General features: G+C 50.8%; 1 protein-coding gene across 2 annotated transcripts in view; it reads right to left on the bottom strand.

Moving 5' to 3' along the window:
- The window catches only part of LOC138246699 (von Willebrand factor A domain-containing protein 7-like), a 289,467-nt gene that overhangs the window by 154,135 nt on the left and 107,914 nt on the right, over window positions 1–27,418 (bottom strand). For both annotated transcript variants that reach the window (XM_069201470.1, XM_069201471.1), the window contains exons 7-8: window positions 17,305–17,474; window positions 8,904–9,016 (exon numbers count right to left, since the gene is read on the bottom strand). In XM_069201470.1, coding sequence (XP_069057571.1) covers window positions 8,904–9,016; window positions 17,305–17,474 — 283 coding nt within the window. The remainder of the gene's footprint in view (window positions 1–8,903; window positions 9,017–17,304; window positions 17,475–27,418) is intronic.

The raw sequence follows: 27,418 nt of genomic DNA, 5'->3' as shown, positions 1-27,418 counted from the left end.
CACAGTTCTTCAGCCTAGTAAGAGCTTCTTTGCACCAACCGCTGGCATTTCTTGGGCATCTGCCCATCTCCGAGCTGCTTGTGACTTTTGGACTTGGTCCCCTTGTTCCACAGGTACCCTCAGTCAGGAATCCATCGTTGTTGCATTGCTGATTTGTGTTTTCCTTGCATTTTCCCTCTAACACGACTATTTTGTCCTTAGGGGAACTTTGGTGCACTTTGCACTCACTTTTCAGGGTCTTGGGGAGGGTTATTTTTCTAACTCTCACTATTTTCTAATAGTCCCAGCGACCCTCTACAAGGTCACATAGGTTTGGGGTCCATTCGTGGTTCGCATTCCACTTCGGGAGTATATGGTTTGTGTTGCCCCTATCCCTATGTTTCCCCATTGCATCCTATTGTAACTATACATTGTTTGCACTGTTTTCTAAGACTATACTGCATATTTTTGCTATTGTGTATATATATCTTGTGTATATTTCCTATCCTCTTACTGAGGGTACACTCTAAGATACTTTGGCATATTGTCATAAAAATAAAGTACCTTTATTTTTAGTATAACTGTGTATTGTGTTTCCTTATGATATTGTGCATATGACACTAAGTGGTACTGTAGTAGCTTCACACGTCTCCTAGTTCAGCCTGAGCTGCTTTGCTAAGCTACCATTATCTATCAGCCTAAGCTGCTAGACACCCTATACACTAATAAGGGATAACTGGGCCTGGTGCAAGGTGCAAGTACCCCTTGGTACTCACTACAAGCCAGTCCAGCCTCCTACATTGGTTGTGCAGCGGTGGGATAAGTGCTTTGAGACTACTTACCACTCTTGTCATTGTACTTTTCATAAGAGAAAAATATACAAAACAAGGTCAGTGTATATACACATAGCCAAAAAGTTTTGCATTTCCTCTTTTCACTCTTTTCTAAGTGCTGAAAAGTACTTCTAAACTTTCAAAAAGTTCTTAAAAGTTTAAAAAGTTTTTTTCTGTCTTTCCAAAAAGTTCTGAAAACTTTTTTCTCTTTGTCTATCACTTTAACTCTCTCTAAAAATGTCTGGCACAGGCCAAAAAGTTGAACTGTCCAAACTTGCATATGATCACCTTAGCTGGAAAGGAGCAAGGAGTCTCTGCATAGAGAGAGGTTTGAGTGTAGGGAAGAATCCTTCCTTAGAACTGTTAATTAATATGCTTAGAGTACAGGATAAGGCCATAAGTGCCCAATCTGTAGAAAAAGTAGCTAATGGTTCTCAATCTGATCCAGGGACTCCCCCAGGAAAAGGTTCAGGAAAGAAACTTCTCAGCCTGCCCATTACTAGACAGTCTAGCATAGTTGGTACAGAGGTTGAATCACATCATACTGATGATGTGCTCTCACATTATGCTGGTAGCCAAGCTGTTAGGGTGCCCTTGGTAAGGGACAGGTCTCCTTCTGTTCATTCCCATCATACCTCTGTATCTAGAAATGTCCCTCCCACCCACCCTGATGACAGATTGTTAGAAAGGGAGCTCAATAGATTGAGAGTGGAGCAAACCAGACTGAAGCTCAAGAAGCAACAGCTGGATTTGGATAGACAGTCTTTAGAAATAGAGAGGGAAAGACAGAAGATGGGTTTAGATACCCATGGTGGCAGCAGCAGTATTCCCCATAGTCATCCTGCAAAAGAGCATGATTCCAGGAATCTGCACAAGATAGTTCCCCCTTATAAGGAGAGGGATGACATTAACAAGTGGTTTGCTGCACTTGAGAGGGCCTGTGCTGTACAGGATGTCCCTCAAAAGCAGTGGGCTGCTATCCTATGGCTATCATTTAGTGGAAAAGGTAGGGATAGGCTCCTTACAGTGAAAGAAAATGATGCCAATAATTTTACAGTTCTTAAGAATGCACTCCTGGATGGTTATGGCTTAACCACTGAACAGTACAGGATAAAGTTCAGAGAGACCAAAAAGGAGTCTTCACAAGACTGGGTTGATTTCATTGACCAGGCAGTGAAGGCCTTGGAGGGGTGGTTACATGGCAGTAAAGTTACTGATTATGAAAGCCTGTATAACACAATCCTGAGAGAGCATATACTTAATAATTGTGTGTCTGATTTGTTGCACCAGTACCTGGTAGACTCTGATCTGACCTCTCCCCAAGAATTGGGAAAGAAGGCAGACAAATGGGTCAGAACAAGGGTGAACAGAAAAGTTCATACAGGGGGTGACAAAGATGGCAATAAGAAGAAAGATGGTGAAAAATCTCAAGATAAGCATGGGGATAAGGGTAAAACCAAAGATCCCACTTCAAATCTTAAACACTCTTCAGAGGGTGGGGATAAAACAAATTCTTCCTCTTCTTCCCAACCTGCACACATTAAAAAGCCTTGGTGCTTTGTGTGTAAAAACAGAGGCCATAGGCCAGGGGATAAGTCCTGTCCAGGTAAACCCCCTGAGCCTACCACCACTAATACATCAAGCTCTAGTGCCCCTAGCAGTAGTGGTACTAGTGGTGGGACTGCTGGCAACAGTCAAGCAAAGGGTGTAGTTGGGTTCACTTATGGGTCCATAGTGGAAACTGATGTAATCAGTCCCAAGAAAGTTTCTGTCACACCTAGTGGCATTGGCCTTGCCACACTGGCTGCTTGTCCCCTTACAATGGATAAGTACAGGCAGACAGTTTCAATAAATGGTGTTGAGGCCTTGGCCTACAGGGACACAGGTGCCAGTTTCACTTTGGTGACTGAAAACCTAGTGCCTCCTGAACAACACATCATTGGACAACAGTATAAGATTATTGATGTCCATAACTCCACTAAGTTTCTTCCCTTAGCTATAATTCAGTTTAGTTGGGGTGGAGTTACTGGCCCTAAGCAGGTGGTGGTATCACCTAGCTTACCTGTAGACTGTCTCTTAGGTAATGACCTAGAGGCCTCAGGTTGGGCTGATGTAGAGTTTTATGCCCATGCAGCCATGCTGGGCATCCCTGAGGAATTGTTCCCTCTCATTTCAAATGAAATGAAAAAGCAAAGGAGAGAAGGCCTGAAAACTCAGGATCCCTCTCCATCAACAGGTAAAAAGGGTATCACAGTATCCCCTAACCACCCTACCATTCAGGATACTATTCCTGTGGTGGGAGAAACCTCTCCTGGGGTGGCACCTGTTCCAAGGGAATCATCAGCTGGAAAAGCTGGACTCCCTGAGGTGGAAGTACCTCTCTGTGGGATAACTAACATTGGTGAGAAAAACAGCACCATTTTAGTTAACATGGAGCATCCCTCCAACCCTCCCAGAGAAACTTTAGTGCAGAAACCCTGCACTACCTCACAACACTTAGGACAGCATCCCTGCCCTAGTGTGGAGCTCATAGGACAGCATCCCTGCCCTGCTCCAACTCAAGAGAAACAGCATCCCTGTTCTCTCTTCCAGCCAAATGGACAAAGTTTTTGCCCAGCTATGGCTTTACTGAGACAGCATCCCTGTCTGGCATTTCCATCATTACAAATAGGTTCAGTGGATAATTCCCACTGCTCTAAACTAAAACTTACTGATAGAAACTCTGAAAATACATCTTCACATTGTTGGTTAGCTAAAAAACTTCAAACAGGGTGGTTTACATCCCCACAGGGAAGTAACCATATAGTGGATGATAAAGGGAGTAACCAGTCTATTGCAGAGCTACTCTCTACTTATCACCACTTAGACAATAAAGTCTCAACTGGCCAAGGTTAGCCTTGTTGTCCTTCGTTTGGGGGGGGGTTGTGTGAGAAGGTAGCCTCTTTCTAGCCTTGTTACCCCCACTTTTGGCCTGTTTGTGAGTGTATGTCAGAGTGTTTGTCACTGTTTTCACTGTCTCACTGGGATCCTGATAGCCAGGCCTCAGTGCTCATAGTGAAAACACTATGTTTTCAGTATGTTTGTTATGTGTCACTGGGATCCTGCTGATCAGGACCCCAGTGCTCATAAGTTTGTGGCCTATATGTATGCGTCACTGGGACCCTGTCACACAGGGCCCCAGTGCTCATAGGTGTGCATGTATATGTTCCCTGTGTGGTGCCTAACTGTCTCACTGAGGCTCTGCTAACCAGAACCTCAGTGGTTATGCTCTCTCATTACTTTCAAATTGTCACTGACAGGCTAGTGACCATTTTTACCAATTTACATTGGCTTACTGGAACACCCTTATAATTCCCGAGTATATGGTACTGAGGTACCCAGGGTATTGGGGTTCCAGGAGATCCCTATGGGCTGCAGCAATTCTTTTGCCACCCATAGGGAGCTCTGATAAATCTTACACAGGCCTGCCACTGCAGCCTGAGTGAAATAACGTCCACGTTATTTCACAGCCATTTTACACTGCACTTAAGTAACTTATAAGTCACCTATATGTCTAACCTTTACCTGGTAAAGGTTAGGTGCAAAGTTACTTAGTGTGAGGGCACCCTGGCACTAGCCAAGGTGCCCCCACATTGTTCAGAGCCAATTCACTGAACTTTGTGAGTGCGGGGACACCATTACACGCGTGCACTACATATAGGTTACTACCTATATGTAGCTTCACCATGGTAACTCCGAATATGGCCATGTAACATGTCTATGATCATGGAATTGCCCCCTCTATGCCATCCTGGCATTGTTGGTACAATTCCATGATCCCAGTGGTCTGTAGCACAGACCCTGGTACTGCCAGACTGCCCTTCCTGGGGTTTCTCTGCAGCTGCTGCTGCTGCCAACCCCTCAGACAGGCAGCTGCCCTCCTGGGGTCCAGCCAGGCCTGGCCCAGGATGGCAGAACAAAGAACTTCCTCTGAGAGAGGGTGTGACACCCTCTCCCTTTGGAAAATGGTGTGAAGGCAGGGGAGGAGTAGCCTCCCCCAGCCTCTGGAAATGCTTTGTTGGGCACAGATGTGCCCAATTCTGCATAAGCCAGTCTACACCGGTTCAGGGACCCCTTAGCCCCTGCTCTGGCGTGAAACTGGACAAAGGAAAGGGGAGTGACCACTCCCCTGACCTGCACCTCCCCTGGGAGGTGTCCAGAGCTCCTCCAGTGTGCTCCAGACCTCTGCCATCTTGGAAACAGAGGTGCTGCTGGCACACTGGACTGCTCTGAGTGGCCAGTGCCACCAGGTGACGTCAGAGACTCCTTGTGATAGGCTCCTTCAGGTGTTAGTAGCCTTTCCTCTCTCCTAGGTAGCCAAACCCTCTTTTCTGGCTATTTAGGGTCTCTGTCTCTGGGGAAACTTTAGATAACGAATGCATGAGCTCAGCCGAGTTCCTCTGCATCTCCCTCTTCACCTTCTGATAAGGAATTGACCGCTGACCGCGCTGGAAGCCTGCAAACCTGCAACATAGTAGCAAAGACGACTACTGCAACTCTGTAACGCTGATCCTGCCGCCTTCTCGACTGTTTTCCTGCTTGTGCATGCTGTGGGGGTAGTCTGCCTCCTCTCTGCACCAGAAGCTCAGAAGAAATCTCCCGTGGGTCGACGGAATCTTCCCCCTGCAATCGCAGGCACCAAACAGCTGCATTACCGGTCCCTTGGGTCTCCTCTCAGCACGACGAGCGAGGTCCCTCGAATCCAGCGACACCGTCCAAGTGACCCCCACAGTCCAGTGACTCTTCAGCCCAAGTTTGGTGGAGGTAAGTCCTTGCCTCACCTCGCTGGGCTGCATTGCTGGGAACCGCGACTTTGCAAGCTTCTCCGGCCCCTGTGCACTTCCGGCGGAAATCCTGTGTGCACAGCCAAGCCTGGGTCCACGGCACTCTAACCTGCATTGCACGACTTTCTAAGTTGGTCTCCGGCGACGTGGGACTCCTTTGTGCAACTTCGGCGAGCACCGTTTCATGCATCCTCGTAGTGCCTGTTTCTGGCACTTCTCCGGGTGCTACCTGCTTCAGTGAGGGCTCTTTGTCTTGCTCGACGTCCCCTCTCTCTGCAGGTCCAATTTGCGACCTCCTGGTCCCTCCTGGGCCCCAGCAGCGTCCAAAAACGCCAAACGCACGATTTGCGTGTAGCAAGGTTTGTTGGCGTCCATCCAGCGGGAAAACACTTCTGCACGACTCTCCAAGTCGTGGGGGATCCATCCTCCAAAGGGGAAGTCTCTAGCCCTTGTCGTTCCTGCAGTATTCACAGTTCTTCAGCCTAGTAAGAGCTTCTTTGCACCAACCGCTGGCATTTCTTGGGCATCTGCCCATCTCCGAGCTGCTTGTGACTTTTGGACTTGGTCCCCTTGTTCCACAGGTACCCTCAGTCAGGAATCCATCGTTGTTGCATTGCTGATTTGTGTTTTCCTTGCATTTTCCCTCTAACACGACTATTTTGTCCTTAGGGGAACTTTGGTGCACTTTGCACTCACTTTTCAGGGTCTTGGGGAGGGTTATTTTTCTAACTCTCACTATTTTCTAATAGTCCCAGCGACCCTCTACAAGGTCACATAGGTTTGGGGTCCATTCGTGGTTCGCATTCCACTTCGGGAGTATATGGTTTGTGTTGCCCCTATCCCTATGTTTCCCCATTGCATCCTATTGTAACTATACATTGTTTGCACTGTTTTCTAAGACTATACTGCATATTTTTGCTATTGTGTATATATATCTTGTGTATATTTCCTATCCTCTTACTGAGGGTACACTCTAAGATACTTTGGCATATTGTCATAAAAATAAAGTACCTTTATTTTTAGTATAACTGTGTATTGTGTTTTCTTATGATATTGTGCATATGACACTAGTGGTACTGTAGTAGCTTCACACGTCTCCTAGTTCAGCCTGAGCTGCTTTGCTAAGCTACCATTATCTATCAGCCTAAGCTGCTAGACACCCTATACACTAATAAGGGATAACTGGGCCTGGTGCAAGGTGCAAGTACCCCTTGGTACTCACTATAAGCCAGTCCAGCCTCCTACACAGGCTCATCCTGGACACCCCCGACACAGCCACATTTCCTCCCACCTCAGAGACCTACACTGGCTTCCAATCAACAAGTGCATCACATACAAACTCCTGATCCACACCTACAAGCCACTACACAACATAGGGCCGTCATACCTCAACCACCGCCTCGCCTTCTACGTACCCAACAGACATCTATGTTTCTCCCAGCTCACCCTTGCAGCCATCCCCAAGATCCGAAAAAGCACAGCAAGAGGAATATCCTTCTCCTACCTCGCAGCCTGGACATGGGACACGCTACTCTCACACTCAGGCAGACGCATCACTGAGGCAGTTCAGGAAGGACCTCAAGGCCTGGCTCTACGACTGAGCAGCAACCCACAAACAGCGCCTTGAGACCCTACAGGTGAATATTCGCGCTTTTGAAATCACTGATTGATTTATTGATTGATCGAAGCACATTGACATCAGGCAACAAGTAGGGGTAAGCACGCCACCAAGAGGGGACTTTCCGAGAAGGCCAAATTCGCAAATGTAAAATTAGCCCAAACGTCTAACCTTTCTAGTAGTGAAGTTAAACTTTTGGTCTACATTAGACTTTTGGTCTAAATTTACCTCTGTGAATCGGGCCCAATATCTTAAAGACAACAAGAGAACGAGTCGAGAGCATTAATCTATAACTACAAGCAAGTGTGACATCAAAGGGAAGATCTATAGGAGGACGAGGTGATCCAGTATGGAGTGACGAGGCAGGACGAGGATGGAAAATAATGTGTCAGAGAAATCCAAACATTGGGACAGGACGAGAGAGATGATACATGAATCCCAGGAAGATATCAAGATAAAAATCTAAAAGAAAACATATTTGTGAAAGAAATCAACATATAAATCAATACAGGTTCCTTGAGTGAGGGAAAGATTTGCATCAATTATTGAGGGGGCTTGAGAAGTCAGTGTAGAGTCCATTAATATGAGGGATAAATGTGCCAGAAATGCTGCTTCATCAACCAGAGGAAGAAGGCCGTAAAGACAGAAGATCCTTTTGGAGAGCAAGATCCACCTGAGATGGCATCAATGAATTAGCGCAAGAGACAGGTCAGAAGTTTCCATGAAGGGGAGTTGGAGAAAGGGAAGGAAGGAGATGTATAATCTTAGGGCCAGATGTAGCACGCCGCTTGCATGGCGCAAACTGCGAAAAACGCCATGCAAACGGCCTCACGCGATGCACATTCCCAAATGTGTTCCCTTCCTATTTGCGACTCGCATCGCAATTCAGAGTTGCTTTGTGACCGCGAATACGGTTGCAAACCACTGGCAGTTACCACCAGTGTCACTCAGGTGGTAACACATTCGCAAAAGGGAAGGGGTCCCCATGGGACCCCTTCCCCTTTGTGAATGTCGATAAAAATATTTTTTCAGAGCAAATGGTTTCGGTTTAGTTTTCATTTTGCAACTCGTTTTCCTTTAAGGAAAACGGGCTGCAAAATGAAAAAAAAACTGCTTTATTTATAAAGCAGTTACAGACATGGAGGTGTGCTGTCTCCAGCAGGCCACCATCCCTGTGAGTGCAGGGACTCGCTATGGGGTCGCAAACTGCGACCCAACTCATGAATATTGATGAGGTGGGTCTTTGCGACCCCATAGCGACTCGCAGAAGGTGTCTGAGACACCGTTCTGCATCCGTTTTTGCAACTTGCAAATTGCGAGTCGCAAAAACTGATTTTTCTACATCTGGCCCGAGATGTATAATCATAGAGACCAGCAGACACAAAGGAAGATGGTAATCTTAGAAATGGATGCAGATCAAGAGATGTTGCATCTAATCATGAAAGAAAGATGGACTTCGAAATTTAACGAGCCTATAAATAACAGAAAGATAAACTGTGAGAGAAGATGGCAACCTGCAGGGCACAATTAGATTTAATCGGATTCCTTGTGTTAAAGGCTCAGTCTGAGCAAATATAAAAGGAACTGGGACTAGCAACTTCTTAACTGTTAAATGCTTGAAATGGAGCTCTGAAGGTATCTCCATCTCACCTGGAGCCCAGACAGACACATTTCTGGGGTATCGCCTCCTCCGTTGGCCACCAGCTGTTCAATGGCGGTTTTGAACTCCTCAGGGTTGTCCGTAATCAGGGCCGGTCCGAAGTCTGGAACACAAATGTAATATTAGGATGTTAGGAACCACCTCTTCAAGAAAGACCCTGGACCACAAGAGACCTGGAGCCCCAACTTCTGCTCTAAGATGCTGACCCTCTACAACCTGAGCAGGCGGGAGACACTGGCGTAACCAGGAGTGTGTGTTCAGGATTACATGCCACAACATAAGTGTGTATGTTCAGGATTACATGCCACGGACATAAGTGCGTGTGTTCAGGATTACTGTGTTCAGGATTACATGCCACAACATAAGTGTGTATGTTCAGGATTACATGCCACGGACATAAGTGTGTGTGTTCAGGATTACATGCCACAACATAAGTGTGTATGTTCAGGATTACATGCCACAACATAAGTGTGTGTGTTCAGGATTACATGCCACAACATAAGTGTGTATGTTCAGGATTACATGCCACGGACATAAGTGTGTGTGTTCAGGATTACATGCCACAACATAAGTGTGTATGTTCAGGATTACATGCCACAACATAAGTGTGTATGTTCAGGATTACATGCCACAACATAAGTGTGTATGTTCAGGATTACATGCCACAACATAAGTGTGTGTGTTCAGGATTACATGCCACAACATAAGTGTGTGTGTTCAGGATTACATGCCACAACATAAGTGTGTATGTTCAGGATTACATGCCACAACATAAGTGTGTGTGTTCAGGATTACATGCCACAACATAAGTGTGTATGTTCAGGATTACATGCCACAACATAAATGTGTGTGTTCAGGATTACATGCCACAACATAAGTGTGTATGTTCAGGATTACATGCCACGGACATAAGTGCGTGTGTTCAGGATTACATGCCATGGACATAAGTGCGTGTGTTCAGGATTACTGTGTTCAGGATTACATGCCACGGACATAAGTGTGTATGTTCAGGATTACATGCCACAACATAAGTGTGTGTATTCAGGATTACATGCCACAACATAAGTGTGTATGTTCAGGATTACATGCCACAACATAAGTGTGTATGTTCAGTATTACATGCCACAACATAAGTGTGTGTGTTCAGGATTACATGCCACAACATAAGTGTGTATGTTCAGGATTACATGCCACGGACATAAGTGTGTGTGTTCAGGATTACGTGTTTAGAGCTAAAGTGTGTGTGTTCAGGATTACAAGCTACGAGCACAAGCGTGTATTTTCAACATTACATGCATTGATATAAGTGCATCCTCAGAGTTACATGAAACAAACATGACTACAGAGCGATGGAAAGAGGGGTGCGCGGTGGAGCGTGCTTGAGGAGGGGAAGAGGGGGGCTGTCGGTGGTGATGGAGGGGTGCAGGTGTGATCAATTCAGTAGTACAGAGGGTTTCTGGGTAAACTGGGGAGAGAAGCGTCAAGGGGGGTGAGAGTTGGGAGAGAGGTAAGGGCCAGGAGGGCTCACCTGGTGACTTCAGCAGCCTGGACACACCCTGAGGAAGGGATGATGGAAGAAAGAGGCTTCTCCAGTGCTTGCTCATACACACACACACACACAAACACATACACACACAAGCACACAAACACATACACACACAAGCACACAAACACATACACACACACACAAACACACAAACACACAGAGACACACACACATACACACACAAACACATACACACACAAACACACAAACACATGCACACACAAACACATACACACAGAGAGACACACAAACACACACACACAAGCACACACAAACACATACACACACAAGCACATACACACACAAGCACATGCACACACAGAGACACACACACATACACACACACACACACAAACACATACACACACAAACACATACACACACAAACACATACACACACAAACACATACACACACAAGCACATGCACACACAGAGACACACACACATACACACACACACACACAAACACACACAAGCACACAAACACATACACACACAAACACATGCACACACAGAGACACACACACATACACACACACAAACACATACACACACAAGCACACAAACACATACACACACAAGCACACAAACACATACACACACAAGCACAAACACATGTACACACACAAACAGTTACACACAAGCACACAAACACTTACACACAAGCACATACATACTCATACACACACAAGCACACAAACACTTACACACAAGCACATACACACTCATACACACACAAGCACACACTTACACACAAGCACATACACACTCATACACACACAAGCACACAAACACATACACACACAAACACACACAAATTAATATAAACACAAGCACACAAACACACAAACACACAAACACATACAAATTCATACACACACAAGCACCCAAAAACATACACACAAACACATAAACATGCATACACACACAAGCACACAAATAAACACACAAGCAAACACATACTCATACACACAAGCACACACACACACTCATACACACACACAAGCACACAAACACATATAGACTCATACACACACAAGCACACAAACACAAAACTCATACACACACAAGCACACAGACACATTCATATACACACAAGCACACAAACACATACACACTCATACACACACAAGCATACAGACACATACACACTCATACACACACAAGCACACAAACACATACACACTAATACACACACAAACACATACAAACTCATGCACACACAAACACATACACACTCACACGCACAGACACATACACACTCATTTGCACACAGGCACACAAACACATACACACTCATACACACACAAGCAAACACATACGCACTCATACACACACAAGCAAACAAACACATGTACACTCTTACACACACAAGCACACAAATACATACACACTCACACACAAGCTCACAAACAAATGCACACTCATACACACACAAGCACAAAAAAACATACACACTCATACACACAAACACATACAAACTTATACACACACAAACGCACACACATACACACTCATACACACATACACACACAAGCACACAAACATACACATGCATACACATACGAGCACACAAACACATTCACGCTCATACACACACAAGCACACAGACTCACAAAAACTCACACACACAAACACATATACACACACACACACAAACACAAGCACACACACACATACACTCTCACACACACCCTCACACACACAACCACACAAACACATGGAACAAATAAGTCTTTTAGAATGGGGGAATGCCCCCCCTTGCATAGATTATGCCTGGCACATGCATAATGTGGAGCAAGGTGTTTGTAAATCTGGCATGGCGATTTTAGCTTTGTGGGGCCACAACATTAGCAATGTGCCACAAGGAGGTGCTAAGCCCTCTTTAATCTGGGCCACAGACTCATGCACACACATGCACACACATACACACACACAAACACATACACACTCATAAACAGACACACACACACAAACATACACAAACACATATAAACAAACACACACACACAAACACATACACACTCATACACACACAAAATACCTTGTGTGAGGACAAAGCTCACTGTGAATTCAAGTTAAGCTTTGTCGACTACAGTACAACATTATCCTCACACAAACAAGAGTAGCCCAGGCAAACGCAATGGAAGGTTTTGTACATGCACGAACCAATACAAATGCAATGAAAGTTTTTCCATATGCACAAACCAGGTTAAGTGAAATGGAAGGTTTCCCACATGCACAAACCAGGATAAACGCAATGGAAGGTTTCCCATATGCACAAACCAGGATAAACGCAATGGAAGGTTTCCCACATGCACAAACCAGGACACTATGACAGGTGGAGAACACAATTATTGATCTACCTCAACCACAAAACAAGACACATAAGGCAAAGGATCGCACACAGACCAGATCCCACACTGGCAGAGGCAGAGCACGCGCCTCTCACGCACAAAGCAAACACAGCCTGGGAACAGGGTGCAAGATTCAAGTGCACCCACTGCTGGTACAAGAGGGAATGCAGCAACCCTCACAAAGACTGAAGAGACAATGCAGAGACTGCAGAACATTTATATGGCAGCTCCATATGGATCTAATTAGCTGAAGAAAGGGGAACGGGGTAATGTTTCTAAGGTGGACGGGTCTAGTGAGACCAGGAGGGCTTAGTGGGAGTGAAGGCTGCACCTGGATGGACTGTAGCAGCTTAGAAAGGAAAAGAGCTTATCTCCAGAACCCAGAATGTGAAATGTCAGGGGGTTAAATCTCATTGGTGAATGGGCTGGACCTTTGGGGCTCTGCACCGACACTATGTGCAAGCAACAAGGTCTGTCTCTGAGACCGCACCGACGCTACGTGAGAGCACTAGGGTCTGTCTCTGAGACCGCACCGACGCTACGTGAGAGCACTAGGGTCTGTCTCTGAGACCGCACCGACGCTACGTGAGAGCACTAGGGTCTGTCTCTGAGACCGCACTGACGCTACGTGAGAGCACTAGGCTCTGTCTCTGCCGGGCACCTGTAGGTAGCGTGAGACCGCACTGATGCTACGTGAGAGCACTAGGGTCTGTCTCTGAGACCGCACTGACGCTACGTGAGAGCACTAGGGTGTGTCTCTGAGACCACAGTGACGCTACGTGAGAGCACTAGGGTCTGTCTCTGAGACCACAGTGACGCTACGTGAGAGCACTAGGGTCTGTCTCTGAGACCGCACTGATGCTACGTGAGAGCACTAGGGTCTGTCTCTGAGACCGCACCGACGCTACGTGAGAGCACTAGGGTCTGTCTCTGAGACCGCACCGACGCTACGTGAGAGCACTAGGGTCTGTCTCTGAGACCGCACCGACGCTACGTGAGAGCACTAGGGTGTGTCTCTGCCTGCACCTGTGGGTAGTCTGAGACCGCACTGACGCTACGTGAGAGCACTAGGGTGTGTCTCTGAGACTGCACCGACGCTACGTGAGAGCATTAGGGTCTGCCTCTGCCTGCACCTGTGGGTAGTCTGAGACCGCACTGACGCTACGTGAGAGCACTAGGGTCTGTCTCTGAGACCGCACTGACGCTACGTGAGAGCACTAGGGTCTGTCTCTGAGACCGCACCGACGCTACGTGAGAGCACTAGGGTCTGTCTCTGCCGGGCACCTGTAGGTAGTCTGAGACCGCACCGACGCTACGTGAGAGCACTAGGGTCTGTCTCTGAGACCGCACTGACGCTACGTGAGAGCACTAGGGTCTGTCTCTGAGACCGCACCGACGCTACGTGAGAGCACTAGGGTCTGTCTCTGCCGGGCACCTGTAGGTAGTCTGAGACCGCACCGACGCTACGTGAGAGCGCTAGGGTCTGTCTCTGAGACCGCACTGATGCTACGTGAGAGCACTAGGGTCTGTCTCTGAGACCGCACCGACGCTACGTGAGAGCACTAGGGTCTGTCTCTGCCGGCACCTGTGGGTAGTCTCAGACCGCACTGATGCTACGTGAGAGCACTAGGGTCTGTCTCTGCCGGGCACCTGTGGGTAGTCTCAGACCGCACTGACGCTACGTGAGAGCACTAGGGTCTGTCTCTGAGACCGCACCGACGCTACGTGAGAGCACTAGGGTCTGTCTCTGAGACCGCACCGACGCTACGTGAGAGCACTAGGGTCTGTCTCTGCCGGGCACCTGTAGGTAGTCTGAGACCGCACCGACGCTACGTGAGAGCGCTAGGGTCTGTCTCTGAGACCGCACTGACGCTACGTGAGAGCACTAGGGTCTGTCTCTGCCGGGCACCTGTGGGTAGTCTGAGACCGCACTGACACTACGTGAGAGCGCTAGGGTCTGTCTCTGAGACTGCACTGACACTACGTGAGAGCACTAGGGTCTGTCTCTGAGACCGCACTGATGCTACGTGAGAGCACTAGGGTCTGTCTCTGCCGGGCACCTGTAGGTAGTCTCAGACCGCACTGACTCTACGTGAGAGCACTAGGGTCTGTCTCTTAGACCGCACTGACTCTACGTGAGAGCACTAGGGTCTGTCTCTGAGACTGCACCGACGCTACGTGAGAGCACTAGGGTCTGTCTCTGAGACCGCACCGACGCTCGTGAGAGCACTAGGGTCTGTCTCTGCCGGCACCTGTGGGTAGTCTCAGACCGCAGTGACGCTACGTGAGAGCACTAGGGTCTGTCTCTGCCGGGCACCTGTGGGTAGTCTGAGACCGCACTGACTCTACATGAGAGCACTAGGGTCTGTCTCTGAGACCGCACTGATGCTACGTGAGAGCACTAGGGTCTGTCTCTGCCGGACACCTGTGGGTAGTCTGAGACCGCACTGACGCTACGTGAGAGCACTAGGGTCTGTCTCTGAGACCGCACTGATGCTACGTGAGAGCACTAGGGTCTGTCTCTGCCGGGCACCTGTAGGTAGTCTCAGACCGCACTGACGCTACGTGAGAGCACTAGGTTCTGTCTCTGAGACCGCACTGATGCTACGTGAGAGCACTAGGGTCTGTCTCTGAGACCGCACTGATGCTACGTGAGAGCACTAGGGTCTGTCTCTGAGACCGCACCGACGCTACGTGAGAGCACTAGGGTCTGTCTCTGCCGGCACCTGTGGGTAGTCTCAGACCGCACTGATGCTACGTGAGAGCACTAGGGTCTGTCTCTGCCGGGCACCTGTGGGTAGTCTCAGACCGCACTGACGCTACGTGAGAGCACTAGGGTCTGTCTCTGAGACCGCACCGACGCTACGTGAGAGCACTAGGGTGTATCTCTGAGACTGCACCGACGCTACGTGAGAGCACTAGGGTCTGCCTCTGCCGGGCACCTGTGGGTAGACTGAGACCGCACCGACGCTATGTGAGAGCGCTAGGGTATGTCTCTGAGACTGCACTGACGCTACGTGAGAGCACTAGGGTCTGTCTCTGCCAGGCACCTGTCTCTGCCGGGCACCTGTGGGTAGTGTGAGACCGCACCGACGCTACGTGAGAGCACTAGGGTCTGTCTCTGAGACTGCACTGACGCTACGTGAGAGCACTAGGGTCTGTCTCTGCCGGGCACCTGTCTCTGCCGGGCACCTGTGGGTAGTGTGAGACCGCACCGACGCTACGTGAGAGCACTAGGGTCTGTCTCTGAGACCGCACCGACGCTACGTGAGAGCACTAGGGTCTGTCTCGGAGACCGCACCGACGCTACGTGAGAGCACTAGGGTCTGTCTCTGCCGGGCACCTGTCTCTGCCGGGCACCTGTAGGTAGTCTGAGACCGCACTGACACTACGTGAGAGCACTATGGTCTGTCTCTGCCGGGCACCTGTAGGTAGTCTCAGACCGCACTGATTCTACGTGAGAGCACCAGGGTCTGTCTCTGCCCGGGCACCTGTGGGTAGTCTCAGACCGCATTGACGCTACGTGAGAGCACTAGGGTCTGTCTCTGCCGGGCACCTGTAGGTAGTCTCAGACCGCACTGACACTACGTGAGAGCACTATGGTCTGTCTCTGCCGGGCACCTGTAGGTAGTCTCAGACCGCACTGATTCTACGTGAGAGCACCAGGGTCTGTCTCTGCCCGGGCACCTGTGGGTAGTCTCAGACCGCACTGACACTACGTGAGAGCACTATGGTCTGTCTCTGCCGGGCACCTGTAGGTAGTCTCAGACCGCACTGATTCTACGTGAGAGCACCAGGGTCTGTCTCTGCCCGGGCACCTGTGGGTAGTCTCAGACCGCACTGACACTACGTGAGAGCACTAGGGTCTGTCTCTGCCGGGCTATGTGAGAGCACTGCCCTGTGGGTGATTACCCAGCCTACCCTAGACAGGGCCGGGCACACACCTGCTCGGTGCCAGGATACCTGCATGGGTGATTCTGCGCTTCACAAATATTCAGAACAACGTACCAAGCAGAGATGGGCACATCCGTTGAGTAGAGATTATTGGGGAGACGCAGAGTGGGGAGACAGTGGTGTCTGGGGTAGGGACCTGGCCACTGCAGCACACATGTTCAACTCTAACATGTAAATCACAGCTCACACACAACCACTTTCCTGATGAGAAGACGACGCTATGTAGTGCTTCGAGCTGGTCTTCCTACTGTTTCCAAGCACAGTGTGTGTGTGTGCAATAGGTTTCGGTCAGTGTCCTTTTGTGCCAACTGCAACCTGTAAATCACAGATCTGAAACCTGCGAGACTGACTCCGCCTTTCAACCTTGTAAGGTCCATAGAGTTCCTGGGGGAGGCCCCAGCCGCCCAGAATGGTCTTCCCTGGACCCCACCGAAGCTCCCACCTGCTCTAGGTAGGTGTGTGATGGAGAGCTTCTTGGCACTACAGTGGTGCTGGCTGTCGGGGCGCTTCCTTCCCCGCCCTAGTTTTCATACCTGGGTCGTTGAAAGGCACCAGCACGTACACAGAGGGCTCGTTCAGGGTCCCCTTCTTGCTCTCGATGATGGAGAAGACTCGCTCCTTGGCTGCCAGGATGTCGTCACTCATACTTCCGGTTGTGTCGATGACGAAACTAATGGTCGAAGGCGGCTCCAGTTCCAGAAACCTAGGGAGATGGAGACAGCTTATGAGAACGGAGGGGGTTCTGCATCCCTGAAGCTCAGGGATGTGGGGGGTCTTTTCAGAGCATCTTCAGCTGACGAAACACTGGACCCGCTGCTTAGATTCAAATGCTTGGATCTCTAATGGCAAGTGAGGGACAGACACTGAGAGCGGGGCACGAAGGAATCAGGGCCTGGGTAACAAGGGATCCTTCTGTTTCTGCCCTCCTCGAATGGTCCCTCAGCCCCAAATATCTTTCATTTAAAGTTAGAATGAATCGTATCACAGCATTCTCATTGCAAAGCGCTACGACTGTCGCCCAGTGAGTACTAAGCGCTACTCCCGGCTCCTCTCAGGGCTCCGACAAGTGTCCTGATAACACGCTGAGCACAAAGCGCTACGACTGATATCTAATACATACGAAGTGCTACTCCCGGCTCCTCTCAGAGCTCCAAGTGTCCTCATAACAGGCTGAGCCCAAAGCGCTACGACTGCTGCCCAGTGAGTACTAAGCGCTGCTCCCGGCTCCTCTCAGAGCTCTAACAAATGCCCTGATAACATGCTGAGCATAAAGCGCTACGACTGATCCCTAATACCTACGAAGCGCTACTCCCGGCTACTCTCGGAGCTCTAACAAGTGCCCTGATAACACGCTGAGCACAAAGCGCTACGACTGATATCTAATACCTACGAAGCGCTACTCCCGGTTCCTCTCAGAGCTCCGACAAGTGTCCTCATAACACGCTGAGCACAAAGCGCTACAGCTGATCCCTAGTAAATACTGAGCCCCACCAGGGCTCCCCTCATCTCTTGCCTGTACCATCACCATGTGCTGCAGACTATCCACAACCACATGCCAAGCAGCGAGTTAACAAGGGTAAAGCTGCCGTTTACCAGGGCAAATAGTTGCATCTGTTCTCCAGTCAGCTCGGTGTAAACCATCAGGTCTGGAAACCTAACAAAGTGCAGCTTGAAGTAGACAAAAGGCCGCAGAGGTCTGCACGGGCAAAGGCACTGCCAGCCTGTCTCACCAACAGAGATGAGACTTCACCTGGTTCCTGACCTGGAGTGGGCTGGACGGTCTCCGTGGGCTCAGGGAGGATGTCCCAGAGGCAGAGGCTGGACGGTCTCCATGGGCTCAGGGAGGATGTCCCAGAGGCTGGACGGTCTCCATGGGCTCAGGGAGGATGTCCCAGAGGCTGGACGGTCTCCGTGGGCTCAGGGAGGATGTCCCAGAAGCTGGACGGTCTCCATGGGCTCAGGGAGGATGGAGGATGTCCCAGAGGCTGGACGGTCTCCATGGGCTCAGGGAGGATGGAGGATGTCCCAGAGGCTGGACGGTCTCCATGGGCTCAGGGAGGATGTCCCAGAGGCTGGACGGTCTCCATGGGCTCAGGGAAGATGTCCCAGAGGCTGGACGGTCTCCATGGGCTCAGGGAGGATGTCCCAGAGGCTGGACGGTCTCCATGGGCTCAGGGAGGATGTCCCAGAGGCAGATGCTGGCCGGTCTCCATGGGCTCAGGGAGGATGTCCCAGAGGCTGGACGGTCTCCATGGGCTCAGGGAGGATGGAGGATGTCCCAGAGCCTGGACGTCTCCGTGGGCTCAGGGAGGATGGAGGATGTCCCAGAGGCTGGACGGTCTGGGCTCAGGGAGGATGGAGGATGTCCCAGAGGCTGGACGGTCTCCATGGGCTCAGGGAGGATGTCCCAGAGGCTGGACGGTCTCCATGGGCTCAGGGAGGATGTCCAGAGGCTGGACGGTCTCCATGGGCTCAGGGAGGATGGAGGATGTCCCAGAGGCTGGACGGTCTCCATGGGCTCAGGGAGGATGTCCCAGAGGCTGGAACCTCTCCGTGGGCTCAGGGAGGATGTCCCAGAGGCTGGACGGTCTCCATGGGCTCAGGGAGGATGTCCCAGAGGCTGGACGGTCTCCATGGGCTCAGGGAGGATGGAGGATGTCCCAGAGGCTGGACGGTCTCCATGGGCTCAGGGAGGATGTCCCAGAGGCTGGACGGTCTCCATGGGCTCAGGGAGGATGTCCAGAGGCTGGACGGTCTCCATGGGCTCAGGGAGGATGGAGGATGTCCCAGAGGCTGGACGCTCTCCGTGGGCTCAGGGAGGATGTCCCAGAGGCTGGACACTCTCCGTGGGCTCAGGGAGGATGTCCCAGAGTCTGGACACTCTCCGTGGGCTCAGGGAGGATGTCCCAGAGGCTGGACGGTCTCCATGGTCTCAGGGAGGATGGAGGATGTCCCAGAGGCTGGACGGTCTCTGTGGGCTCAGGGAATATGTCCCAGAGGCTGGACGTCTCCGTGGGCTCAGGGAGGATGGAGGATGTCCCAGAGGCTGGACGGTCTCCGTGGGCCCAGAGGCTGGAAGGTCTCCATGGGCTCAGGGAGGATGTCCCAGAGGTTGGACGATCTGGGGTCAGGGAGGATGTCCCAGAGGCTGGATGGTCTCCGTGGGCTCAGGGAGGATGGAGGATGTCCCAGAGGTTGGACGGTCTCCGTGGGCTCAGGGAATATGTCCCAGAGGTTGGACGTCTCCGTGGGCTCAGGGAGGATGGAGGATGTCCGAGAGGCTGGACGGTCTCCGTGGGCTCAGGGAGGATGTCCCAGAGGCTGGACGGTCTCTGTGGGCTCAGGGAGGATGTCCCAGAGGCAGATGCTGGCCGGTCTCCATGGGCTCAGGGAGGATGTCCCAGAGGCTGGACGGTCTCCATGGGCTCAGGGAGGATGGAGGATGTCCCAGAGGCTGGACGTCTCCGTGGGCTCAGGGAGGATGGAGGATGTCCCAGAGGCTGGACGGTCTGGGCTCAGGGAGGATGGAGGATGTCCCAGAGGCTGGACGGTCTCCATGGGCTCAGGGAGGATGTCCCAGAGGCTGGACGGTCTCCATGGGCTCAGGGAGGATGTCCAGAGGCTGGACGGTCTCCATGGGCTCAGGGAGGATGGAGGATGTCCCAGAGGCTGGACGGTCTCCATGGGCTCAGGGAGGATGTCCCAGAGGCTGGACGCTCTCCGTGGGCTCAGGGAGGATGTCCCAGAGGCTGGACGGTCTCCATGGGCTCAGGGAGGATGGAGGATGTCCCAGAGGCTGGACGGTCTCCATGGGCTCAGGGAGGATGTCCCAGAGGCTGGAACCTCTCCGTGGGCTCAGGGAGGATGTCCCAGAGGCTGGACGGTCTCCATGGGCTCAGGGAGGATGTCCCAGAGGCTGGACGGTCTCCATGGGCTCAGGGAGGATGGAGGATGTCCCAGAGGCTGGACGGTCTCCATGGGCTCAGGGAGGATATCCCAGAGGCTGGACGCTCTCCGTGGGCTCAGGGAGGATGTCCCAGAGGCTGGACACTCTCCGTGGGCTCAGGGAGGATGTCCCAGAGGCTGGACGGTCTCCATGGGCTCAGGGAGGATGTCCCAGAGGCTGGACGGTCTCCTTGGGCTCAGGGAGGATGTCCCAGAGGCTGGACGGTCTCCATGGTCTCAGGGAGGATGGAGGATGTCCCAGAGGCTGGACGGTCTCTGTGGGCTCAGGGAATATGTCCCAGAGGCTGGACGTCTCCGTGGGCTCAGGGAGGATGGAGGATGTCCCAGAGGCTGGACGGTCTCCGTGGGCCCAGAGGCTGGAAGGTCTCCATGGGCTCAGGGAGGATGTCCCAGAGGTTGGACGATCTGGGGTCAGGGAGGATGTCCCAGAGGCTGGATGGTCTCCGTGGGCTCAGGGAGGATGGAGGATGTCCCAGAGGTTGGACGGTCTCCGTGGGCTCAGGGAATATGTCCCAGAGGTTGGACGTCTCCGTGGGCTCAGGGAGGATGGAGGATGTCCCAGAGGCTGGACGGTCTCCGTGGGCTCAGGGAGGATGTCCCAGAGGCTGGACGGTCTCTGTGGGCTCAGGGAGGATGTCCCAGAGGTTGGACGGTCTCCGTGGGCTCAGGGAATATGTCCCAGAGGCTGGACGTCTCCGTGGGCTCAGGGAGGATGTTCCAGAGGCTGGGCGGTTTCCGTGGGCTCAGGGAGGATGTCCCAGGTTCTGGGTACATAGACCGATGGCCTTTTAAATATTACATTCTTAGGGGCTCTGCTTCCCACTGCTTGTCATCTAGGTTACACCACAAGGGACAATATATAGAATTATAGATGGCTAGTAGTGAATTACTGGGATGTTCTCACCAAGGGGTTCGGAGTGACGTCAAATAGACAAGGAGACCGAAGCTTGAGTTGTCTATGATGTCACTTCGAACCCCAAGGTAAAAAATTTATGGCCCCAAAATCATCTGCCCCCGCTCTCAGCTGCTACGCAGTGACGGAAGAGTAAAGAGAAATCCTACACAACATGGCCTTTGTTATGTGTCCCTGTCTGAAAGGTAAAGAACAACGGTACCTGACATCCTTGAGCAGCCCCTGTAGGAAGCCGGCTCTTTATAGGATACATCAAAAAGAGATATACAGTGCAGAGTGCAGGGGTTCCCTTACCAGTGGAGAGGGGCTTACTCCAGTAATCCCAAGGTGCTCTTTCAGGGGCAGTTAGGTTTATCAGAGCTGAGTGTGAGACAGCTGCAAATACACACACAGCCAATAAATGAGACACACGACTCAAAAAGGAGATCCACCCCAGTTTACAAAAAAACAAGTATCTTTATATACGTTTTGGAACGAGAATCAATATGATCAGGTAAGTACGTTTTGCAAGAAAAATACTTTCAGGTTTCAAAAGCCTGATGCGGCAATGTTATCCTATGGAGAGAAACAAGTACTGCATTCACGTACAGCAGAGTGACTTACGGGACCAGTCTCCTGGACTCAAGGCAAGCACTGGGCAAGGGTCAGGACCACACCAACAGGTCACACTTTGTGGCACTGGGGTGACAGGGAGCAGAGGTGCGCAGGTGTAGTACGGCGCAAGGTGCCGACTGTTACTCAACGGAGATCACGCTGGTTGAGAAGAAGCTGCAGGTTTAGACTTGGAGTCCAGTAAGGAAGAACCAAGGTGGGTTCCAATCTTGAGAAGTCCGAAGTCTGGGGACACCTTGGGTCCTCTTCTCCACAGGCCCGGGGCGTCGGGTGCAGAGAAGTCCTGATGCGTTGGGTTTTCTCCACCAGAGCACTCGTGGTTGAGGGTTCCTGCACGCAGAGGCTGCAACCGGTGTTGGTGAGTCCACAGTGGCAAGTCCAAGGTGGGCTTTGTCTCTGGAGGGCTGGGGGACCACTCTGGCACCACTGGTCCACTTCAACTCGGGTTAAGCGGCTTGGGTGCAGTGGTGCTTTCAGGGGTCAGGTTTTCAGCAGTCCGGAGTCCTCATAGCCTTCTTGGGGTGCCTGCAAGATGCAGTGAAGTACAGGAATTCCTGGTTCTAAAGGAAGGCAGTCCTCCCAGGCTTTTGGAGGAACAACAGCTTCAGGTCAAGATGACTTTGGCGCAATTTGATGGGAGCTGCAGACAGGCCGGCAGGGCTGGGTCCAAGTCAGGTGCTTCATGTTCAGTCTTTGATTTTGCGGCTCTTGAGTGTTCTTTTTCATCGTAGGTCCACAGAAATCTAATTTCCTGGTGCCAGGAGCTCCTCTAAATACAGAATTTGGGGGTATTTTTGGGAGTGTAGGGTAGTAGCCAATGGGGTACTTACCCATGGGGTCACTACACCCCTATATGACCACTTCCTGTGGGAAGTGGGCATAACCCTGTCCCAGAGTTCCTAAATCTGCCAACACCAAGATGGCAGATTTCTAAATGTTGTGTCCACATCAGGCAGTGCACCTTAGGGGTGGGACTGACCTGAGGGGTGAACTGACCTGAGGGGTGGGCACACTGTGGTAATGTCCATTTGCTTATGTTACCATTTAATATTAAGAAATGTTCTGTTACTATAGGAGCCACTCAAGCTCGTGAGCAAGACAGTTCTTAGAATATAGAATGCAAAGGGTCAAAGGAGGTTCTTTCTGAGGCAGTTGTGTTTGAACGTCTTGCTGACAGGATGAGGCTTCTAGACATCGTACGTATCTTATAATAAACCAAGTTGGCTTTACTACTCATGAAGAAACCGCTCTTCTGTTACCTCACACACCTCTCTGAGTACTAACATTTCCTGCCTGTCCAGATGCCAAATGGGCCCTGGGGCAGGTTGGGTAGGCATCTATCCTTTGAGTGAGGCCAGATCAGCATACCAAGGGAGGTGGGCTTTTTGATGCCCCCTGCCTTGGAATGCAGATTTGCAGGTCATCCTGTTGGGTAGGGTGTGTAAAGACCTCTCCCAGAGCAGGCTTTGTTTCTGACAGACCGAGAGCAAAGGCTCTCACCCTTCGGGGTCAGAATCATGTCTGGTAGTGGCAGGCTGGCTGAAACTGGTCAGGCTGCACAGCTGTAGTTGGGTGGATTTCTGGGGCAAACTCTAAGGTGCCCTCTGGGTGCATGCATTAATAAATCCATCAGTGGCATCAGTGAGGGTTTACTAATACAAGATGTTTGATTCCAAACATGACTATTTTCAGTGAAGCCATCATGTAACTGGAGAACTCGTAGTGACCAGTGTCCGGCACATGTACTTAAAATGGCTTCCCTGTTCACTCACTATGTCTAAAAACTGATAAAGACGTAGCAGGGGCTTATCTGCTCGTGCAGATATGCCCTCTCATGCAGTATAATGCACCCTGCCTTTAGGGCTTTAAGGACTACTGTAAAGGTGGTTTACATATATTTTATGCAGTGTTAGGGGTCATGGCACACAGGCTGTGCGCCATGTCATGTTTTCACTTTTAGCTGCACCAAGACACGCAGCCTGCAGGGACAGCCAGTATGTGCTAGGTGAGAAGTCCCTCAGATTGGCACACTGCCTGCCACAGCCCTTGGGGAGGCTCTTTGGTACCCATGCCCTAGGTATCAGGGGGACCATGTACTAGGAGCTTACAGGGGCGCAAAGGTATTGCCAATAGGGGAACAATTGCAGTTTTATGGAAAGAGATCTGGCACTGGGGACCTTGTTTGCAGGAACCGAGTGCATTTTTAGTCAAAATTGCATCAATTACCAGGCAAAAAGTGGAAGTGAGCATGTCTAAAAGGGTGTTCTCCTACAGCCCCCACCATCTTCTGTGCCTTCCTTCTCCCACTGCAGCTCTGGTTTCTGCTTTCAGTCAAGGCAGACAAGCAGAGCTGCACCAACAGGCTCTCAGGAAGCCCGTCAGCCGGGCCTCAGAGACCTTTATGACCTCAAAGCAGTGGGTAACCAGTGTTGTTATCAACTGTTCTTAGGTCATAACAGTGGGTTATGAGATTCGGAAACTGAAATATACGATAGAGGCTCTCTGACTGCCATACGTAGCATTCAGAATTATGGATAAGTAACAGTCAATAGCTTGTAGGTTTTTTACCAAGAGATCATCATATAGACAACGAGAGCAAAGCTCAAATTGCCGATAATGCTACTGAGAACCCAGAGGTAAAAAACATCCCCATTATTCACGGTTTAGCCATCTATAATGTGATGCTGAACCTGGCCCAACAAGGTCACCTGCTACTGCTTCCACATACAGACAGCGGCAGATGAGTAATGGAGAGCCATATATACCATTTAAAAATATGTACAAGCAAAATCTGGCCTCCTGACACCCATCTCAACTACCCTCTACATACTCTCTACCCCTCCCCAAACTAAAACATACCTGGCGTCCTGCCAACTTCCCGCATCACCCTCTGAAAAAAGCCTCCCTACACACCTCCAAAGATAAAAAGAAACACAAAATCCTTCTGCCGCCCACATCACTCTCTGCAAACCCCCGCATGCTGAGCAAACTGAGAAAACTACCTCAGCTCCTGACACCCATCCCACCACCCTGTGTGCCATTCCACTCCCCCAGCCCAAAGCAGGACTCTCCACCCTCACAGTGAGTGTGGAGAAGTGCTTCTGCACTATAGTACAGACACTTGTCAGCATGGAGCGCTGCAGGCAAACTCTCGCTGTGTCGTAGGGACCTCTTGGGCCCAAGCTGCCTCCTCATTTTAGTAGCTTCATTTTATATCTTACACGGTTTAACCGCATCACTTTTAGCATTGATATTTTACCAACTTTCTCTGCATGATAAACTCCTAGGAGTATGCTGTACAATGTGCTTGTTTAGTTAGCCTTTTCTCGACGTGCAGGAGTACATTCTGTCCAAGGCTAGGGACACAGTGCACATGCATTGCCTGTTAAGAAGACAGCTTCTAACATCTGGACATAAATGGTGCACTGTAGGAAAGTGCCATCTTTCTTAGCATAGTTACCCCCACTTTTTGCCTGATGTCAGTGTGCTTAGACTCCAGTTCACTGGGATCCTGCTAAGCAGGACCCCAGTGTATGTGCTCTCTCCTCTAAATTTGGTTGCTGGAAAACATTTAAAACCCACAATTGGCATACTGGTGCACCTATGTAAGTCCCTAGTATATGGTACTTAGGTACCAAGGGCATTGGGACACCGGGGGTCCCCCATTGGCTGCAGAGTGTATTGTACCACCCATGGGGGCCCATGCAAACTCTGTCTGCAGGCCTGACTTTGCAGCCTGTGTGAAATGGTGCAGGCACCTTTCACCACAGATATAAGGCTTGCCCCGTATCCTGGTCACTGCACTTAGACACTGTAAGTAACCCCTCTGGTAGGCCCTACAGCCCAAGGCCAGGGTGCATGTCTCTAAGTGTGAGGGCACCCCTGCATGAGCAGGGTGCCCCTACACACCCCAGGCCCCATTTACTGGACTGCGGGTAAGCCACCTTAAGGTATGTAGTGGACACTGGTCAACACGAGTGGTCCATCTACATAATGGCTTCTCCAAACCTAGGATTGTTGGGAATCAAACATGTTGGAATCATGCAATTACACCGATTCCAGTGCTAGTTGCATGAAAGCATGTACTCTGGGGGTTGCTTAGAGGATCCCCAAGTTCTGCCTGTGCAGCCTTACAAAGTCTAGCTGCCAGCCCACGCTGCTGCTGACTCCAGACACTGTTCTGCCCTCCTGCTGGTGAGCCTGACTCAGGCTGGAGAGGCAGAACAAAGGATTTCCTGCGAGGGAGAGGTGTGACCAACCCCCATGTGTATTGGGTGTCTAAGTGCTGGAGTGGGGTGGCCTCTAAGCACCACCAGGCTGCTTTGAAGAGCACAGTTGGGGCCCTCCATGCATAATCAGGTTTGCACCAGTTCAGGAACCCCCGTCCCACTCTGGCACAAAACTGCACAAACGACAGGGGAGTGACCACCCTCCTGTCCAGCTCCTCCTCTAGGGAGGTGCACAGAGCTCTGCAAGGTGGCCACTTGATTCAGCCATCTTGGAAACAAGATGGGCAGAAGCCCCTGAGAGCAACTGATGGCTAGGCCAGGGAGATGATGTTCCTGACCATCCCTAGATAGGTGGGTCACTTCAGAGAGTGACCAACTCCCTTTTATGGTTACTTAAGGGCTCCCCCATGGGTGGAACCTCAGATTAGTCGAACAAGACTATCCAAGGAACTCTCTGCAAGACATCTTCTGCTCCTGGCCTCTGGAACCGCTGCTGGTCTTTGCTGGAACCGAACAAGTTTGCTTCTGGTGGGAAGGCTCCTACTGCAACATTGGTTCACCGGATCCTGTAAGAATTCTGAAACATCCAAGGTTGTGCATCCCCCAGGGCTCATCCAGGGCTCATAAGGACTCTGTTTGCACCTGGAAGCACGAAGGAATCTCCCTTGGAGTGGAGTCACTCCCCTGCATCCACAGGCACCTCAAGACAACGTCGACCGGCTGGTGGGGTCTGGTGTTCAACATAGATCGAAAGGCTCTGCTTCACAGGTGGTGAGTCTGTGCCTTCCGGTGGGTACTGCTTGACATCTGACCAGCTTGGGAAACTGTGAGCCCCTGCTCCTGCCACTGGACTGGAAGCCCTGTGCACTGCAAGGCTTGTTGACTCTTCCTCCAGGGGATCTTCAGGCACCAAGAAGCCCCGGCCTC

The sequence above is a fragment of the Pleurodeles waltl genome, chromosome 7 (assembly GCF_031143425.1).
Source record: "Pleurodeles waltl isolate 20211129_DDA chromosome 7, aPleWal1.hap1.20221129, whole genome shotgun sequence".
NCBI lineage: Eukaryota > Metazoa > Chordata > Amphibia > Caudata > Salamandridae > Pleurodeles > Pleurodeles waltl.
The sequence above is the reverse complement of the archived record's forward strand: the minus strand, read 5'-3'. Positions and strand labels throughout refer to the sequence as shown.